The following is a 21,644-nucleotide window of genomic DNA, read 5'->3' as shown; positions in this document are numbered from 1 at the left end:
AATATATATAAATAGAATTACATAGTACATAACCTTTTGGTATTGGCTTTTATTCATTCAGTATAAATCTCTGGAGATTCACTCAGGTTGTTGTGTGTATCCACAATACTCTTTGTTTTATGCTTAGTATTTCATGGTATGGATTATTATAGTTTGCTTAAATACTCACTCACTGAAGGACGTCTGGCTTGTTTTCAGTTTAGGCAACCAGGAATAGAGTTGCTATAAACATTTGTGTACAAGTTTTCGTGTAAAGATAAGTCAGCCTCTATTGATACCTAAAGGACTTTGTTGTTGCTGGGACTTCCAGATTCCCACATGATCTCCACTGACACCATGATAGGGGTTACCTTGTTACTGCTGAGAAATGGTGAAATTCCTGATCCTCTACTAGGCCTTTGTTGATACAAACCACCCTAGTGGGGAGAAAAAGGGGTGTCATAGTACAGCTGGGTGGGTAGGGAGTACAGGCTTCTCACATGGTCTCTATGACACTGTGGTAGTAGTACTGGGTTATTTGTTATTATGGTTGGATAAAAGTCCTATTTTCCTATTCAGCCTTCTCTAATACCACTCCACAAAGGGGTTATAAGAAAGTTTCATTACAGCCCAGCAAGGGTGCAAGTGTAGGTTTTTCATGTGGCCTTTGTTGGCATAGGTCAGAGTGGAGCCACAGGTTTTTCTGTTTTTATTTTGCTATAGTATGGCAATTATGCATAAAAGTTTATCTAGGCCTGCCCCCTTCCTGGTCTTTCAGTTTTCATTTGAAATTTCTTTTTTTCTCTGCCTATTGGTGGTTTTGAATTCCCACCTTTTTGAACTCCAATCTTGGGCTATATGAAGCAAAAAAAACCCTGGAGAACTCATACTGTGTTGTTCCTTCAGTCCAGAAATCCCTAGCCAGTCTGCCCTATTCTCTCTACTTTTTGTCTTGTATTCACTTCATATATAATGTTCAGGGATTTAGCTGTACTTAGCAGCACAAATAGAGAAAAGTACATCTATCCAATATTTTCAGAGTTGAAGTCTCTCAAGTATAGCTATTTTAAGCCTTTCTCTGGCTTTCTTAAAGGTACATTTCTGTTGACTGCAGTTTATCTTGGATTTTGGTCATGTTGTCTTGTTTTATCACATAGCTGATTATTTTGGATTGGTTTTATAAGGTACTACACATATAAAATGTTAATGATAATTTGAGGCTTAGATTTATATTATTTTGTCCAAAGGGAATTTATTTCTTGTATCCGGCTAGTAGAAGCAATAATCTGAAATACTTTAATCACAGCTTCAGATAATTCAAAATGGGGCTTTAGTCATTTTAGAACTGTTCTATTTCTAGTTCACTCTTACTCTTACAGTATGAACCTTTATCAACCTAACTCAATGTATGAGTGGTTTACCTGGACTGCTCCTGAGTCCTCACCAGACCATGAACTCTAACTTTGGTTTCACTAGAACTGTCTTTCTACTGAAAGCTGTGCCCACTATTTCTGTTGACAGGTGGACAGTTGCCTACTCCAGAACTGACAGATGCTTCTGGGGAAAGGGCAGCCATAATAGCTGGGCTTGCTTCTCTTGAAATCCCATTTCCTCTTAGCTTTTTGTCCTAGAATTCTTCACTTCTTCAATAGGTCTCTGATATTCTCAAACCAATTAAAAACAAATTTAAACACACATGCACACTCATATGCATGTGCACATACCTCTGCAGCATTTTTTAGTTTCTTCAGAAGTGAAGTTAGTCCTAATTATTTAGTCTGTTATTGAAAGCAGGCTTAAATCATTCTTTTTGGTTTTCATATAAAGCCATCCTGACTAGAACATAAATTGCTTCTGTGTGGAAACCATTACCTATGCATCCAGAATCCCCAGAAACTAACATGTTGTCTGTTATAAGTAATTGCTGTATTAAAAAAAAAAACATACACAGATCTTGATAACTAATTAGAATATGTGGTTTGATGATAAAAGTAGAATCAAATATCATTTCTAGACTTCTAATGTTTGATAATGGTCACACCATTTCCAGAAATAACATCAAGAGAAAAAAGAATAGAATTGGTGGGAAGAGAACATTGGTTCTGGATGTAGCTGATTGATACATTTGTGAGGTACTTAAGTAAAGTTATTCAGATGAAAACGAGAAAGCGGATGTGGACTTCTAAAAAGATGTGAGAACTAACTACATATCTCAAGAGTCGTTTGTGGTAGGGATCTAAAAGAAAGAGGAAATATAAAGAGAGAGGAGCTGCATATAAGACATGAAAGAATGGATAGATATACCTAGGAGATGGAATAATAATTAAGACATTGTAAAGAAAACAGATGAGTGCTCAGAGTAGAAAAATGAAAGCCAGAGAATACAGAAAAATGCAAGATAATGAGGAAGAGATTTTAGAGGTAAAAACAATGACCAACATGGTCAAGTGTGGCAGAAAGGTCAATGAGGCTCAGGAATAAACGTCTTATAAAAATACCAGCTATCTTCTGAGTACTAATGGAAGGCAGGAATGTGGAGGGTTGGAAAGTGTTGAGTTTTTAAGTGAGAAGTAAGGTTTAGAAAAGGATAGAAACAAATTTAATAAGTTATAAGAAAAACAATAAACAAACAGATTTGAGGTCTTTAAAGGAGGCATGTAGTACAGATTTGAGGTCTTTAAAGGAGGGTTGTAAATATTTGAGTGGACATGAATTTGCACAATTTTATGGCTTTTTTCAACAAGCTTAGCATCTTGGGGTAAATATAAGAGAAGGAGGACATGAAAAATTCAGTTTTAGAGATTTTGAAGAATAAAAAAGGGAATGGTGACTGAGATACAGATTTGGGAGTTATCGACATAGAAATGATAGTTGAAAACTGTCTATGTAGGTACTTGTATGCAGTAACTTCTATCAGTAAAAAGTGGATATTTTTTCTTACAGAGAAATAATAGCTAACCTAAAAATCCCTTTTATATCTTTTAATAAATTGTAGATTGATTTTTGAGAACCTGAAAATTGCCTTATTTTAATTTGTAGAATAATCCTATAATACCAAATAACAATTAGAATCCTACAGTTGTAATTAGCAAAAGAACATTCATAAAACCTGCCAGAATTACAAATGTATGCTTGAATACAACAGTTGTTGAACCAATATTATGAAAAATTCTCCTACCCCTTACTTCTCTGTATAAATAGTGCATTATTTGGGGGGCAACAGGAACAAAACAAAACATATGCAGTGATAGTATTCTACTAGCAGAGATCTGAAGGGCTATAATAGTTGTTCGTGATCAATATCTGTTCTAATTAGACTTAAGTGTTTATGCCATACTGGATGTGAAACATTCTAAATATAATTATTGCTCATATAATACCATCACTGAACTACTTAATATAACATTTTAATACTTCAAAAATTCTAAAGCATATTTTGCATAGATTACATTATCATTACAATGAGCTTTCAGGACAAGAAGTAATCATTAGAGCCCCCCCTTTAATGATAATTAACCTAAGATACAAGTGTTGTGTACTTGTTATTGACATTATGCTCAGTTTCTTCTACTAATAACAGTGACTCTGCATAAATTCACCCGAAGACTAAAAGTCAGTTTACTTACAATATAACATAGTTATTCTTATTAAAATAAAATCCTCATACCATTTGGTGATGCCATAACAATCTTTAATAATATCCTGAAGAACAGCACGATAGAAGAGTGATTCAGTAGGCAGCTGAAAAAAACGTAGACATATATAAGATCAAGAAACAAATAAAAAACAGAAATAAAATAAATGCCAGAATGTTAGAACCATTAGTGAATGTCAGAAACCTGACTTTGTTGCTAAACACAGAGGATGACTTTATAATTTTTCTATTTCAAGTGAAAGTGTTACCTTAGGCTAATTCTTTGTGAAAGTTAATTCTAAAAAAAAGACAAAAAAGACAGAAGGAACCATAAAAGAAACAGCAGTGAATAAGAAAGAAAAGTTATAATCAATGAACAATAAGTTAATGTCCAAATGGAGCCCTTATCAGTTAAAAATGAAAAATACTTTCAAGACCAGCCAAGTCAGCTCTGGAGCATTTAAGAATCAGGAAGGATATGTGTGAAAAAGAAGAGAATGTAGATCTGTCTTAATGGAAGTGGAATAAAGATAATAACAGCTAGGAGTCACACCAAGAAAGAAAGATCCTACCCTAAATAAATAAATATAAGGGTATGTCTGAGGTCTGAAAGACAGCATTGGCTATCACGAAGTTGAAAAGTAGAGCCTGGGAAAGAACACAGGATAAGAGATTGCACTCTTGGCAATGCTTCACTTCTTGCAGAGATATGAGAGATGGCCTATAAAGGTTCAAAGCTTTTTGAATGGAAAGAAGGAATAGCTGAAGAGAAGGGTTCCAATGAAGTATGACTGTTTCAAAGGAGCAGAAGGTAAAATATTGCTATTTATAAAGAGCACTTCACTGCAGCAATAGAAGTGCTCAAACTAAGAAACTACAAGTCACCAAAACCCTATCCACATCCCCACAGATCTTGATATTGACAGTACGGGACATCAAACACAAAATAATGTCAGCAGCAACAACCCAGCTTGCATGCAGTTTTTTTTTTTTTTTTTTTAATGAGTAGAAATAGAAGTAGGTCAACAGTACTGAATGCTTTTAAGAAGTCAAACAGGGTAAAACTCAAAACTGCCCATGACTGGTAAAGTTTTAAAGATATAATTCAGTGGAATATGTATATCCATGGAGTTATCCTTTTGTAACATTTATTATCCTTTGGAGTCCAAAACTGTTATTTTCACATGTTTTCAACTAGAATAAATATGTTTGAATTCAGATGGAGTTCATAGCAAAATAAATTTTTCATGCTCAGGCAGAAAATTTACTCTACTGCTCCTCTCCCTCATTTAGCATTAACTTCCCATACTGTGCTGCTGAGACTACAGCTTGGGAGCTGAGGGTCAATCATTTTTCTTATATCTTCCCCTGATAGCATTGCCCTCTGAAGTCACTAGAGAACATCAGACTTGTAGACTCGTAGAGCATTGTGAAAGAATACAGGTTCTACTGCTGGAAAGTGGCGATAGTGGGGTGGTGTAACAAAGATCGTAGTCCCCAAATAACTGCTAAAATAATTCACTGAAGGCAGACTCATACATATGCTTGAGTGACCACACTAAAATCTGTAACTTTTGAAAGGCACAATTCTTATATAAAATCTCTTTCTGGCGAGGCGTGGTGCCTGTAATCCCAGCACTTTGGGAGGCCAAGGCGGGTGGATCACCTGAGGTCAGGAGTTCGAGACCAGCCTGCTAACATGGAGAAACCCTATCTCTACTAAAAATACAAAAATTAGCTGTGGTGGTGGGCGCCTGTAATCCCAGCTACTCAGGAGGCTGAGTCAGGGAGAATCATCTGAACCTGGGAAGTGGAGGTTGCAGTGAGCCACGATTTTGTCACTGCACTCTGGCCTGGACAACAGAGTGAGACTCTGTCTCAATCAGTCAATTAAATCTCTTTCCAAAGTTGTCACAAATGCCTTCACTTGAGACAAAAACTATTGATTTCAAAGGTTTCCTTTCCTTACAAATTACACCAAGTCATTTCATTTAGAATTTCTTAATCTCTGGATATATTTTCCATTTGAGATTTCCTCATCTTGCATAACTCTTTTCTACAGCACCAAAATTTCTACCGTATCATCTGTCCCCTATTTCCTTAAAAATTCTTTCATTTATCTCACAAAAATGCTGAAATACATTTTCATATATTAACACTTATTCTTATAACATTTTATTGAAATTCAAAGCCACTTTGGAAAATCTACTCTTACATGAATTGAAATATTAGTACTATAAATGGTTTACAACGTTCTTAACTTTTTGTTTGACTAGCTATATTAGGTAAGTTTAATTTTATATGAAACACCTAAAAATAGTTAAAAACTCTTCTTTCTCATGCCATTGAATAAATTACATTAAATGGTATCAAGATTCAGAAATAAATAGTTACATTGTTATAAAAATGATTGTAAAATACAACCAAAAAGAACAAAAAGTGCATTTTAAACAAGAGAACACACAAAAAATGGAATGCACACAAAAAAATACAGCAGAACAGAGTAAGTCATCATTCCCAAGTTACTCTGAGTAAATAAGAGCTTTACAGCTGTTTCCTAAGAGAAACGGAAGAGGTTATAAAATGCCTTCAAATGTGCATTCCTGGAATAACCAGGACCATCTATCCTGGTAAATACAGATGGGTAAGTGGGAAGGGAATCAGTATCTCCTGAACAGTCTGTGCCTGACTATTTCAAGAATAAACTGGATATGGCTCAGAGTTTATTTCACTTAAGTGATACATTAACTTACACTTTAATGCATTCTTAAAATGAGGGAGAACACAAACTGTACACCCTTAAAGCATGTGTATCAGACATGCATTTTACAGGTCTAGTGGAAAGGGCACTAAGTTGGAAGTCAGGGCTCTGCAATTAATCAAGGGAACTAGAACACACTATTAAATTTTTGCTACATATAATTCTCATGAAGATTTAGGATAATACCCAACTGATGAGTGTAAGTATGAGCAAATACTTGCAAAATTAAAAAAACACCACACTAATGTATTGGAGTATGATGATAAAAGCTCTTTTTTCCTAGACCTCTAGAAAACCATTAAGTTAATATGTAGTATAGTAGTTAAGAGCTTGAACTCCAGACTCAGGTTCAAGTCTCAGTCTTTGTTACCTTACAGTCTCTCGTGTATAATGGGATAATAAGAGTACATACTATATGGTGCTATGTATTTACTACCTCAATTGATGAGAAAATCTTCTAAACAGTACTTTAAACAGAACTTTTAAGCTCTGTATCAAATTTAGCTATTATTTTCATGATCATAATTATTAATTATTTATAACAGCAACAATAGTTGACATTTATTGAGCATTTACTACATGCTAGATACTGTTTTAAGCATTTTACATTTTTCATTCATTTAATCTTCACAGCCCTATAGAAAGGTATTATTATTACTCCTACTTTTTTTCCTATTTTACAGATAAAGAAATTAAGCTACAGAGAAATTATGACATGTGTCCAAGATCATTAACTAGTAAGTGATAAAGACATGATGTAAACCAGCAGTTTGTAACTAAAGTCCCACACACTTAAAGTCCTCAAACTCAAATCATATGCTCTAATGCTAATGCCTTCAAAAGAACCAGATTTTATCAATTTTAAGATAGAAAAAGTGACTATATTAAAAAGAAAACTACATACAAAATGCTTATCAAAGTTCCTGGTCCAGAGTAATCACTCAGTAAATACTTGTTACTAAAATTATTTTTAAAATTATACTTTACACAATTCAAATTGATATATTAATATTCCTCGAACAAAAGCAAAAGAAAGATTTTTAAACTTTAGGTTAAATTTAAAAATTTTATGAAAGGGTTAAAAAACTGTTAAAAAATTCTTAATGTTTCCTGAACACAAGGTAAATGATGAGACAATTACATGCATATTTTGAGGATTATATTCAACTTTTATTTCTAAGTGCAAACCCATTTGGCTCTGCAGTTAATGGCTAATCAAGTCAGTAAAGAAAAAAGTTATCAAACAATCAACTGAAGTATGTGAACTGGACTGTAGTTAAAATAATGTACTGAATAATATAGATTATCTTTGCTTGAACTAAGCAGATAAAAGCCTAATTGTCAACAATAGCATTCTTTAAAAATATTTATGGTTTAGTATAATACGAAGAAATGAGAAGTTAGTATAACAGCATAATGCAGACATTTTCCTAAAAGCTCAAAAGTTCTGAAAAGTTCATTTTGCTTTTAAAGTAAACTTACAGAAAATACACAAATTTGAATATGCATCTGGGACAAGATACTTATTAAATTCCATCAGGTTTTAAGTTCATCAGCAGGTCAAGTATGAAGAGTACTTGAGAGAAAAATTATAGTGTTCTTCAGTTAAACACTCTTACTTACCCCTTGGCCAACTGCAACTCGCTCCAATGCCTTAAAGGGAAAAAAAACAAAACAGACTGCTGATATATTGAGTCTTATCTTTTAAGATTTATAAACACACTGTATAAGAGTTTGTAAAACTGACATTTAGGAAGATTAATTATGTGATAACATGTAAGTTTATATACTTAACAGTGTTAATATCATTAAAGAATGTTAACTAGTATGCTTGTGCAATTTAGAGCTAATTTATAATGGATGTGTGTCATATACACAAACACATATCCTTGAATGTCAATTCTAATTATACACAGTCCTTGAATTTCAGAAAAAATTAGAAAACAAGAAAGCAATGAAATGACACATTCTTAGCTCATTTTTAGTGTAGCTAAAACAACCAAATAAATCCAAAACTATTATTGTGCACACATACAGACATAGATATATTTATTTAACATATTTTCTCATAATTTTAATAAACATATGATTTCATCTTTTAGTAAACAAAGTAACCTAGACTACAATCAAAAACCTATTTTAGAAAACTATATGTATTTTTGGTCTGTGTGATTTACAATTCAAATCAAATTCACATATGATCAAGTGCCAGGTAGAAGAGAAAGTAATATGTATTGTTACAATTTTATATATACTAGTTTTTACATTTGTATTTATTTAAAATCCAAAACATTTTTTACAAAATATTTCCTAACATTTGTAATAAGTACTCATAATTCAAAATGTATAAAAGACTTGTCATAATTTAAATAAGGAACAGTTTTCTGAAACTTTGAGTTTTTAGATATAATTCTACATATATACAATTTTTAAACAATTTGATTTTTAAAATTTAAAATTTAATCTAAAAAATTTAAATTAGAAAATATTTCAAACAGAAAAGTAATACATGTATAAGAGATGTGCATATACTTGCTACTCAAATTTAAAATACCCATATTTGCTTCAGGTCTTTAGATTTTTATAAATGAAACCTGTTTACTTATAAATAAATCATACACTTCTAAAATGAAAAGATAATTTACAGATTATCTTTTTATAAGAGCAATTTTTGCAGATACACAAGATCACTGACAAGTAACTTTCCTCAAGTTGCATAGCTAGTTAGCAAAAAACTGAACAACTAAAAACTTGTTCTTTGAATCCTGCTTTATTCTCATGTCCTCACACCATGTAGAGTTAGTGAGAAAAGGAGTTCACTGCATGAAAACTGGCTTCACAGAAATGGTTTAAAGAAAAAAAATGTAATTTTCCCATTTACTTGAAGGATACCTTCACTGAACATCCGGAGCCAAGTAGAATGTTATGAATACAGTAGACAGCTATTACATAATTTTCATATTGTTAAACAGCAACAAGTTCAGAACAGATTTATCACTGAAGATAATAAGGAGTTTTCATTTTTGGTATTCCTTGTGCCAATTTCAGATTAAATTTTTGTTATAAATTTTCCTAAAGGCTGAACTGAATTAAAAAAAAAAAAGAGTCTTTAAAAAGGTGATTTGGTGTCAATAAAAATATCATCTACCCCAGGACTGCTTTTGGTATGTGTTACCGATGAGCTTAATTTAGAAATAGAAATAAGAAATTTTTATTACATAATAAGAGATAATCAGGTAGGTGGTTAAAAAGTGTTTTGCAAACATTAATACTGTTCAGGAACACTGACAAAGAGGATGAAGAAAACATACTAAGTATTCATTTCATACTAGTCTGGAATAATTTAGAAGTTTTATCAGGCTTAAGGTATGCTAATGAGATTGCTCAAATTTAATTAATATTTTGTGTCTAGTTAGTATCCGTAACTGTTTATTTGAAAGCATTCCCCAGAAAAGTATCTTTTTTTTTAAAAAAAAAAAAAAAAGGATATTACTAAGAAATTGCCAAAACAATTTCTGAGTACGGTTTAAGCTTTGAATATTTGTTAAAAATGTCAGTTATGAAGCAAAAGGTAATAAAATAAGATATATTAAAAGATTTGTTCTTACACTTTCCAGCATTACTTTGGAATCAAAAAAATAAGTCAAGGTGGGTAGGGCATTCCACGTGCAGCTGACATTGGTCAGGACAAGTTAAGACCAGCATGGTCTGTTAATTCTGTATTTACAGAATTCATTTTCCAAAGTCTTCTTTTTGGTTCTTTGAATGCTTAATAGAAATCATGATTTTTTTACAGATACAATATATTATTTTGACTTTCTAAGGGATATTACACAGTTCTTTCCTCTTAGATCATCTACATTTCTTCCCAGCTGCTTTTTTTTTTTCCTTCTTTAAAATCTAATCTTTATTTTTTTGTTGGACTTCCCTTAGATATCTATTGACTTTTGGCTTTCTGTTAGTAATTAAAATGAGGATGACATAAATCTGATTAGAAGTATTTTGCTTACGAGTGAAGACTATTAGTTGTGGGTCTCACCACAAAGGGATAGATCTATCTTGTTACACTGTAAAGTCCCTGATGCCAATATCTTGAGGTCTTTTCTCTGAGGCTAGATTCACTTTAAAAAGACTATTTCAATTTATTACATCAAGGGTTAACACTAGCTACAGCATTTTGATGCTCAAGTTATCACAAGAAGAACCTGTCATTCTAACAAGACCTTGAACAAGTACCATTTACTAGAGAGTGAGAAAACAAGACAAATTTCCAGAAAAGTAGTTTAAATGGGGCTATGAAAGAAAGCTATTCTGTTAGCATAAATATATTTCTAAGATAATTCTAGTGAATATAACTTAGAACACTGGCACACTATTTCTTACATTGCTATGTAACAAAAGCATAGAAATAATGGACTCTAAAAGAATTAGTTTACTTTGCAGTTGGACATTAAACATATTATTTAATCAACGGTATTTTATTTTTTATTTTCTTAAATTTTTTATTGTATAAATTTAAAGTCTACAATGTGATTTTTAATATATGTATATAAATATATGTATGCATATATATATATATATATATATATACATATGTCTAAATAGATAGATAGACATATGAACAGTTCCCAACTTTCAACACTGTGATAGTGCAAAAGCGATATGCATTCAGCAGATACTATACTTTGACAACTCATACAACCATTCTATTTTTCACTTTTCATACAGTTCTCAATAAATTGAATGAGATATTCAATACTTTATTATAAAATGGGCTTTGTGTTAGATGATTTTTGCCCAACTGTAGGTTAATATAACTGTTCTGACCATGTTTAAAGTAGTCTAAGTTAAGCTATGATATTTGGTAAGTTATGTGTATTAAGTGCATTTTTGTGTCAAGATAGTTTCAATGTATAAAGGGTTTACTAGGATATAACCCCATCATAAGCTGAGCAGCATCTGTATCTAGATAGATATGTTATTAATAACATATCCACCATCTTACATAATTACGTTTTGTGTGTGTGTGCAATAAGAGCACCTAAAATCTACTCGTAGATTTCCGTTATATAATACAATATTAACTATAGTCCTTACGTTGTACTTCAGATCTCTAAATTTATTAATCCTACATAGCTACAACATTTTAAATTTCTGAAAATGCAAAAATCACTTACATTATTCAAATCATTTCTTTGTAAAGTGACATAGTGCCATGAACAGAGAACATTATGGGCTAGAGTGTTCTAGATCTGAGGGCACTAGTAAAGTGCAGCATAATAAACGTTTTAATTAGATAGTTACTTCATCTCTCAGTTAGCTTAATATTTTTCCCATTCTATAAAGATTTAGGAAACAAAATGATCTGCTATAAAGAAATACAAACCACAGAGCTTTGGATAAAGTACTGAACACTTTACATTATTTTTATATAATAATTGGAATAATTATATATAACTTTTGTTATGACACTGCATGTACAGTGGATATTGTTTAAAGGGCAAGCCATTTTTTTCTTATAATTTCCAATGCACAAAAGCATTTATGATGCTGTTCTGCAAAATTTGGCATTGAATATATGATACTAGCCCAAAATAATAAATTCTGCAACATCTGGATGAAGCTGTTATTCCAGGAAAAAATATAACCATACCAAACATGCTGACATTCTGGCATTACGACCACAGCACCATCTCTCTTCCTTTAAATAGCGGCACATTGGAAATCCCCACTTTTCCTGAGTACATTCTGCAGATGCAGGAAAAATATGAATTACTTAAATAAAATTCTTCCATTTTCAGTTAAGATAAATAATCTACTGAGAAAGCAAATCAGTCACTGAGAAAGTTAAACAGTAGTTAAACATGGAAATGGTGATGTTTAACAGTTCATTCCAGTTTGTTAATTGAAAGCATACTAATGTTATGAAAATGGTATTTGCTCAACACAGCTGCTTTGTGTTTAAGTTCCAAGTCTGGTACCAACCAATTTGCCAAAACAATTTCTCTAAGATTTAGCAATTTAAAATGCAAATACTTTTGATATTCAGCTAACTATAGGAGACAAGCAATGAGATACTAAAAATTTATTGCTAACCTGACTTTTTTTTTTTAAAAGTGACTTACATTGACATCTGGCAATTTATTATAGAACAATATAAATTCATTCCTAACAATGTTGAAGCATCAGAATTTTTTTAGTCACTATGTTCCCATTTGGAAAAAGAACAGCTGTACAGGCTATTTTTTCATTATATTAAGAGACTGTAATATTTTCAACTATGACCCAGTTTGGCTCAATTGCACCTATATTTTACAATAAGAACAAAATTCAATGTTCATTACTTAATCACATATCTACTGCCTAACTTATTCAGTTACACAAGCAATGTGGTGATGTTCAAATTCCTGATGCAGAACTATTAGTTCCATAGGGTTTTTGAAAAGGAAAAGAAAGCAATTTCAATTTTAAATTAAAGCCTGTAAATTTTTATTTTATTTTTTTAAAAAAGTGATAGGTAAAAGAAAGTTGAGATAAACATAAATATAAATTTCTATTATAAAAGGTAAAATAAAATAAAAACAAAAAAGTGCTTTATAAGAAAATACAATTGGGATAGATTCAACTAAATAAACGTCTGTACCAGAAAATAAACGTCTGCTCAGATAAATTTTGATTAAAACAGAACAAGTTTAAATTTTACAATCACAGCCTGTGAAAGAGGTTTCTTTCAGGTATTAAATTAAAATTTATAATAGACGCTACTGAAAATCAGATGGAAGATATGGACCATCACCCCCAGGAATATAAATAATAATATAAATAAACAACTCAACAGCAAAACAATTCAATAATGCAATTAAAATACAGCGAAAGGATCTGAATAGACATTTCTGAAAAGATGGCATACAAATGGCCAACAGCTATATGAAAAAATGCTGAATATCACTAATCATCAGGGAAATGCAAATCAGATAGCCATATGGAAAACAATATGGAGGTTTCTCAAACACCAAAACAAAAACAGAACTACCATACGTACAATCCAAAAATCCCATTACTGAATATTTATCCAAAGGAAAAGAATCAATACCTCAAAGGGATATCTACAATCACATGTTTATTGCTGCACTATCCACAATAGTAAAGATGAAATCATCCTAAGTATCCATCAAAAGATGGGTAGATATAGATAAAGAAAATATGGTATTATAAACACAATAGAATACTATTGGTCCAAAAATATCCTGCATTTGCAGCAATATCGGTAGAAATGGAAGTCATTGTATTAAGTGAAATAAGCTAGGCACAGAAAGGCAAATATCACACATTTTCACTCATATATGACAGCTAAAAATGTTACCTCATGGAGATAGGGAGTAGAATGATAATTACCAGGGAGAGGTAGATGAAGAAAGGTAGATTAGCTGGTGCAAACATACAATTGAATTGAAGGAGCAAGTTTTAATATTCAATAGCACAGTAGGTGGCTATAGTTAACAACAATATATTGTATATTTAAAAATAGCTAGAAAAGATTTGAAATGTTCCCAGTACACAAAAATGATAAAGGCTTGAGGTGATGGATATCTGAATACCCTCTCTTGATCATTATACATTCTATGTATTTATCAAAATATCATACATACTCCACAAATATGTACAAATATTATTTATCAATGAAAATGTTAGTATATACACAGCACTCAATGTTGAGACACTACTGTAAGTCCTTTAAATGCATTAACTATCTTCAGTTCCTAGAACAATTCTGTGAAGTAGTTATACTATTATTCTCATGTTCCAGCCAGGGAAACTGAGAACAGACAGGTTAGATAAATTGTCTTACTTACAAATCTAGCACAAGGCAGTGCTGGAATTTAAACTCAGGCAATCTGACTCCAGAACTCATATTCTTAACCACCAAGCTATATAAATGTGCATTAACAAACGATTTCACTTACAGTTGCATAGGACTCAAAGAGCCCTTGCAGCCTATCCAAGTTCTAGGGATTCTGGGCTACTTCTATTTCCAAGATGACTTCAAACAGTGGTTTGGGTTTTACTGAAGGTTTTATGATTTAACTGAGACATGATTATTGTTAAATGAAAGGGTTACAATAAGTATTTTATTATTTTTCTGACAAATAGAAAAAAAAAACGATCTCACTGTAAAAAGTGAAGGGCTAGAGAGATGGGGCTGTGCTATTTTATTCAAACTGTTTTATTACTAAGCAATAAAACCCCTAGTTCCCCCCTTCCCCATCCATTCCCTCCTTGTTCCCTGTAGTAACAGAGCACTCAAATGTTGAGATTAGAGGCTGCAATTCTCAGATTTTCATGCAGCTACTAGGATAGCTACAAGACTAGGTTGCAGCCAATTGAATGTAGGCAGAAATCCTATATGCAAATTCTAGATCATATACTTAAAAGGGATGTGGGGGTATGCTCTTTCACCCACACTTTCCACCCCTACCTGCTTACTTCATTTCTTTTCTGTCTGGAATGTGTTCACGGTACCAAGCAAACTAAGACCATGCAAATAAGAGCAGTAGAGAGTAGCGCAAAGAAATAGAAAAATCTTAGATTCCTATAAGACTTTTCGGTTCAGGGCTTCTAGAGTAGCTCTACTTGTTGGCCTCTGGATTGAAATATACATGTTCCTGTGTCTTGTATAAAGTCACTGTTACTTTGGTTCTAAATCTATTTTACATTTAAATCTTCATCTTAACCTAATGTTTGCCAAACATTTTATAGCTCAGCACTCTTGGAGTATAGCAAAATTTGTATGTCACACTAGAATAAACAGATGAGGATGACTGGTCACAGGCAAAACCCAGGGAACAAAGGAAACAGTGTCTCAGGAATGACCATAAAACATTCATGGCACAGTACTTAAATACCTCTGTTCTAATTAATACAGAAGTCTTTTTCTGAGGATGTGCTACTTGAGCAGAGACTTAAATCTAATAAAGAAGCATGCCATGAGAAAAAGATTTAACGAAATGTGAAACGAAATTTAAAAACTGAGCTTCCAGTAGGATATATTCTCCAAAAACAAAATAGAGAATATCTCACAATTTAAAATGATAATTGACTAGCAGTTTCTTTTTAGGTATGCTTTAGCTTTTCTTTTTTCTTTTTTAAAATTATACTTCAAGTTCTGGGGTACATGTGCAGATCATGCAGGTTTGTTACATAGGTATACACATGCCATGGTGGTTTGCTGCATTCCCCCGTCATCCAAATTAGGTATTTCTCAGAATGTTATCCCTCCCCAATCCCTCTACCCCCTAGCTCCCCCAACCCACAACAGGCCCCAGTATGTGATGTTCTCCTCCCTGTGTCCATGTGTTTTCATTGTTCAACACCCACTTATGAGTGAGAACAAGCGGTATTTGGTTTTCTGTTCTTGTGTCAGTTTGCCGAGAATAATGGTTTCCAGCTTCATCCATGCCCCTGCAATGGACATGAGCTCATCCTTTTTATGGCTGCATAGTATTCCATGGGTTATATGTGCCACATTTTCTTTATCCAGTCTATCATTGATGGGCATTTGGGTTAGTTCCAGGTCTTTGCTATGGCAAACAGTGCCACAGTGAACATACATGTGCATGTGTCTTTAAAACAGAATGCTTTATAATCCTTTGGGTATATACCCGGTAATGGGATTGCTGGGTCAAATGGTATTTCTATTTCTAGATCCTTAAGGAATCGCCACAATGTCTTCCACAATGGTTGAACTATTTTACACTCTCACCAACAGTGTAAAAGCATTCCTATTTCTCCACATCCTCTCCAGCATCTGATGTCTCCAGATTTTTTAACGATTGCCATTCTAACTGGTGTGAGATGGTATCTAAATGTAGTTTTGATTTGCATTTCTCTAATGACAAGTGTTAATGAGTCTTTTTTCATAAGTTTGTTGGCTGCATAAATGTCTTCTTTTGAAAAGTATCTCTTCATATCCTTTGCCCACTTTTTGATGGGGTTGTTTTTTTCTTGTAAATTTAAGTTCTTTGTAGATTCCGTATATTAGCCCTTTGTTAGATGGATAGGTTGCAATTTTTTTAACTTCTTCTAATATCCTAACCAAATACCCACAAACAAACAAAGTTGTAGCACTTGAAGAAAAAGAGATGAAAGTCAACATAGTGAAGAATACGAAAAAAAATCCAAAAAACAATTGATGTGTAATGACAGCTATGATTAGTAGGCCATCACTGCTCTGTGATTTACCTTAGGCTGCCAGGAAAAAGGCTTGTCTACTTTTTGAAAATAGGCAGAGAGGTTTTCTCTCAGTGATAATCTAAAGAAAACTTGGACTAGAAAAAATACTACTGAATATTAGATTGAAAGGGGTACAGTATATCTAAAAAATATACTATACTGGAAAGGGTATATTATTAGAAGAAAAAAACTAATATAAGAAACCCACAGCCAAGTATACTTCCAAATTATTGACCCACAGAAACTAGGAGAGATAATAAATAATTATTGTGACTATAAGCCATTGAATTTTGGGGTGATTTCTTTCACAGCATTAGATAACACATACAGTCTACAGTTACCAATGAGAAGTAAGGAGGTATGTGGGAAAAACATCCACTGTTTGAAGAGTATGGGTAGTGTGCTTCATTATAAGAGTTAGGTTTTGACTGGGTGAGAAAATAAAGAAACTTTCAGAGAAGAGGCAAAATATATAGGCAATTTTGATAATGACCGACTGTGAATTCCAATAAATGGGACACTTAGTCAAAACCAGGGGCTTATTGAGATACCTTTGATTAGGGTCCTGGAAGGAAGAAATAAGCTGCGAGTCCTCAGGGTCTGGTGGTAGCTGATATGAATAGGGATAAAAGGCATGATGGGATTAGCCATGAGATTCTAGAGACAAAGTGGTGAAGCAGTAAGTGTTGTCGTGGAGGAAAGGTGAGGTGAAAAGTTTTCCAGGGGAACAGAGTTCTGGGCTTCCCAGTTGCTTTCTGGTGATAATGAGAAGATATGGCAGAGAAACACAGGATTCCTGGATTCTCTGTTGTCTCCAGATGATACTGACAGAAGCCAGCAAGGGAGTCATCACACATGGAGCTCATGGGGCTGTCACTGGAGAAGTGGAGCATAATAAAAGATGGTCTTACTTCAAGTATGTTTCCTGACTTGTGGTGATGAAGATTATTAGGCTGAAGGAGGGTTATGGTCTTTCTTAGAGCTCATAAAGTGACTACCACCACAACAAAAGCTGACAGAGGGTACTCAACCCATGTGTAAGAGAGGTTCCTCTTACATAACAATGCATGAAGGACAGAAGGGCAGTCTTACTTGATGCACCTGGCTCCCTGAATTCCTAACCAAAACACCTAGGAACTTTTAAGATACTAGTGCAGTTTACAGGAAATGCCAGCCTTGGCTCAAGGCTATATTAAAACACATCCCTCCTCTGGACACCATGAGGTTACATAACCATCTTGAAGTTTTCTGAATCCGCATTAACAGTTTCCTCTGTGGTTGAGATCACAGTGGCCTCATACCTTTGCTCTTTTTCTAATGGAGTTAAATGTAAACAACTGATAAAGAGGCAGTAAATCCTCAATGTCAAAGCCTTTTATGTAGATCTTCAATATTATCTTCAGAATCTGTTTCATTAGTTTCATTCTGACTGCAGTGAAGACTGAAGCTCTTTCATAAACTACTTTGACGTTTCAGTCTTCTCTTTGTGTTCATATACTCATATTCAAATCTAATCAAATTGAGCATTAATCACCCTTTATCAGTGAATCAAGCTGCTTTCTCTAGCCTCACTTCCATAATTTTGGAATAGATGAAGTCTCCTGTTTTCTATCCTATTTCTTAGTATTTCTTGCAAGCTTTAGAAACAATAATCTCCTCATTTTAAAGACTGTACTAGTTATTCCTTCTTGTGTTAATATCATTATCCACCTAATTAAACAAGCTTAAGCTTTTGGCCTTAATTCTCTTTATACTCCCTTGCTGACTCATTACTCTCTATCTGGCTATGAAGTGTTCCTGTGGTTTCGTCCTGCCACTCCCACATAGTTTTAATACTTTCTTTGAACAAAGGCTCACAAACTCGAATACCTGCAGTGGTTAAACACATGTATAAAGTGGTAGGTAGACTGTAATAGGTATGAAGCCGTTTGTATGGTAACCAAGTATCACATTTTCTGGGTCCTACTGCTTTTTAAAGCACAAGGTGGGCATAATAAGACTACCCGAATTGTCCAAAATTAGTCTGTGAGCACCCTTTGTCAGTGATAGCCAATTTGTAACCCTTGCGCTATCTATACTCTTCCCCTAACTATATTCTTTGTCTAGGATAACTTAGCTATACCTCAATACACAATGATAATTATTGTATTAGATTTCTCAGGCTGCTGTAACAAATAACCACAAACTGGGTAGCTTAAGACAACAGAAACTTATTCTCTCACAAATCTAGATGCCAGAAGTCCAAAATCAAGCTGTTAGCTAGGCCACACACCCTTTGAAGTTTCTAGGGAAAAATACTTCATTGTCTCTTCCATTACCTGGTTTCTGGTGATTACTGGCAATCCTTGTCATTTTCTACGTGTCTTTACATGGCAGTTTTCTGTGTGTCTCTGTGCTCTCTTCCTAGGATATTAATCGTTGGATTTAGGGCATACCCAATCCAGTACAATGATCCCATTTTAACTAATTAAATTTGCAAAGACTCAGTTTTCAAATAAGGTCATATTTTGAATTTCATGAACATGACTTTTTGGGAGGCATTAATCAACCTACTACCACTCCTAAATTATATCTACATTCCTATGCTCTTCTGTGAGATCTAGTTTTGCATTATCAATACCCTAACCACCATTTCCAAATAGATGTTTCACTGGCACCTTAAAATCAACATGTCCAAAATAAAACTAACTTCATAATACACATATAGATCTCATAAAGTTTCATAGTAACTGGCACTAATATTTATTCATTTACACAAGTCAAAAAATTCAGGAGATGTCTTTGACACTTTCTCATTCATAGTTTGTTTTAGAAATTCCTGTTTATCTCCTAAATATTCCTCAAATATATAAATTCTCTATTTCTACCAGTCCCAAACTACCTATTGTGTTACAATAGTTTCTTGATGGGTGTGCCAACATCCACTCTTGCACCCTTTTATTCCAACCTCAATTCTGCAACCATGATGACATTTTAAAGCTGTGTAAACCTCACCAGGGCTGGACAAGGTGGCTCACCCCTGTAATCCCAGCATTTTGGGAGGCCAAGGTGGGCAGATCACCTGAGGTCAGGTCAACCTGGCCAACATGGCGAAACCCTATCTCTACCAAAAATACAAAAATTATCTGGGCATGGTGGCACACTCCTGTAATCCCAGCTACTTGGGAGGCTGAGGTAGGAGAATCACTTGAACCCAGGGGATTGCACCACTGGGCAATAGAATGAGACTCCGCTCCAAAAAATAAATTTAAAAAAATTAATAAATAAATAAATTTAAACCTCATCAGCTCACTTTCCTGTTTAACAAATCCTTCTTCTCCTTAACAAATTGTTTTTCTCCTTTTAAGACTCCATTCCTTAATATGATTAACAAAATCCTACATGATATGCTAGTGCCTAGTTTGCCGGTTGCATTTCACGCTTTGTTGTTTCCACCATTAATTTGGATTTTTTATTTGATATATATTTATTGAGTATTTAACATGGGCCAGTCACTCAATTCATGGCTAAATATTCTTCAGTTTCAATGAACAATTCATACCTAATACGTATTTTTCCCCTCCCTTTTTCTTCTTAAAATTGTTTTATTCAGGTACGGTTGATATATAAAAAGCTGTAGTTATGTTATGTATACAACTTTATGTGTTTGGAGATAAGTCAACACCTGTAAAACCATCAACATATCATCATTAACAATGCCAAAAATTTGTTCATTACCTCTAAAAGTTTTCTCCTCCCTGTTTTCTTTCTCCTTTTGTAGTAAAAGCACTTAAAATAAGATCTACCCTTTTAGCAATTTTTAAGTATACAATACAATACTGTGAATCATAGGCCCTATATTATACATATACTAGATTTTCAAATTTTATTTTGTATAATCAAAACTTCATACTCTTTGACCAATACTTCCCTATTTCTCTCTCACTCAGACCCTGCTCTTGCTTCTGTGTTCAACTATTTAGATTTCACATACAAGTGAGATCATGCAGTATTTTTCTTTGCCTGGCTTAATTCACTTAAGATAATTTTCTCCGGGTCCATTCATATTGAAGAAAATGGCAGGACTTGCTTCTTTTTAAAGGCTGAATAATACTCCATTGTATGTATGTGCCACATTTTCTTTATCCATCTATTCATTAATGGAGTGGACCGATTCCATATCTTGGGCTACTGTGAATAATATTGTAATAAATATAGGAATACAGATGAGATCCAGATTTCAATTCCTTTAGATACATACTCAAAAGTCAGAATGCGGAATCAAATAGTGAATCTACTTTTAAATTTTTGAGGAGCCTTCATATTGTTTTCCATGGGTGACTGCATCAATTTACATTCCTACCTACAAGACAAAAGAGTTCCCTTTATATACTTGTCAAGACTTGTCTTGTCGATTTTTTTTAATAAGTCATTTTAACAGGTATGAGGTGATACTTCATTGTGGTTTTAATTTGCCTTTCACTGATGATCAATAATGTTGAGCACCTTTCCATATATATGTTAGCTGTCTGTACATCTTCTTTAAAGCAGTGTTGAACTTATGGGGTTCTGGGTGGCCAGGCACATTGTCCAGTATCATATCAAAACAACTTAATAAGCAGCCCCTTAGGGAAAGGTACTTCATTACTTCAGACATAGCACTGATGAAATCAATCCAGAAAAAGGGTTCTTGTCCAGGCCTTCTTGTTGTACAACTGCAAAGTGGGCAACTGATGCTTATCTTTTCCCTTCAAGGCTCAGGAGTTAGTAGTTTTAGAGATAAGGGCATTCCTGATGATACACTTGATTGAATTTTGAACAAAACAGTAGACTTGGCCTATTTCTTCCTGCCTTAAATCCTGGTGATTGCTTCTTTTCCTCATTAAGTGTTCTTTGTGGCATTTAAAATCTAGAATGGGGCACTTTTATCGGCACTAAAAATTTATTCAGGAAGATACTCTCTCTTTTCAATAATTTTCTTTTTTTTTCCCCCCCATTTATTTATTTTATTGCATTTTAGGTTTTGGGGTACATGTGAAGAACATGCAAGATTGTTGCATA

The 21,644-nt window shown here is 33.5% G+C and overlaps 1 protein-coding gene across 3 annotated transcripts in view; it reads right to left on the bottom strand.

Annotated features, from left to right (window-relative positions):
* METTL25 (methyltransferase like 25) overlaps window positions 1-21,644 on the bottom strand; it is a 123,778-nt gene that overhangs the window by 41,563 nt on the left and 60,571 nt on the right. For all 3 annotated transcript variants that reach the window (XR_005202619.1, XM_017543506.2, XM_037743846.1), the window contains exons 6-8: window positions 12,028-12,122; window positions 7,998-8,027; window positions 3,647-3,720 (exon numbers count right to left, since the gene is read on the bottom strand). Coding sequence is in view for 2 of the 3 variants with exons in the window: in XM_017543506.2 (XP_017398995.1) it covers window positions 3,647-3,720; window positions 7,998-8,027; window positions 12,028-12,122 (199 nt within the window). In the remaining variant the exon portion in view is untranslated. The remainder of the gene's footprint in view (window positions 1-3,646; window positions 3,721-7,997; window positions 8,028-12,027; window positions 12,123-21,644) is intronic.

Source organism: Cebus imitator, unplaced genomic scaffold (assembly GCF_001604975.1).
Source record: "Cebus imitator isolate Cc_AM_T3 unplaced genomic scaffold, Cebus_imitator-1.0 Scaffold156, whole genome shotgun sequence".
NCBI lineage: Eukaryota > Metazoa > Chordata > Mammalia > Primates > Cebidae > Cebus > Cebus imitator.
Note: the sequence above shows the minus strand (reverse complement) of the source record. Positions and strands in the feature narration are given on the sequence as shown.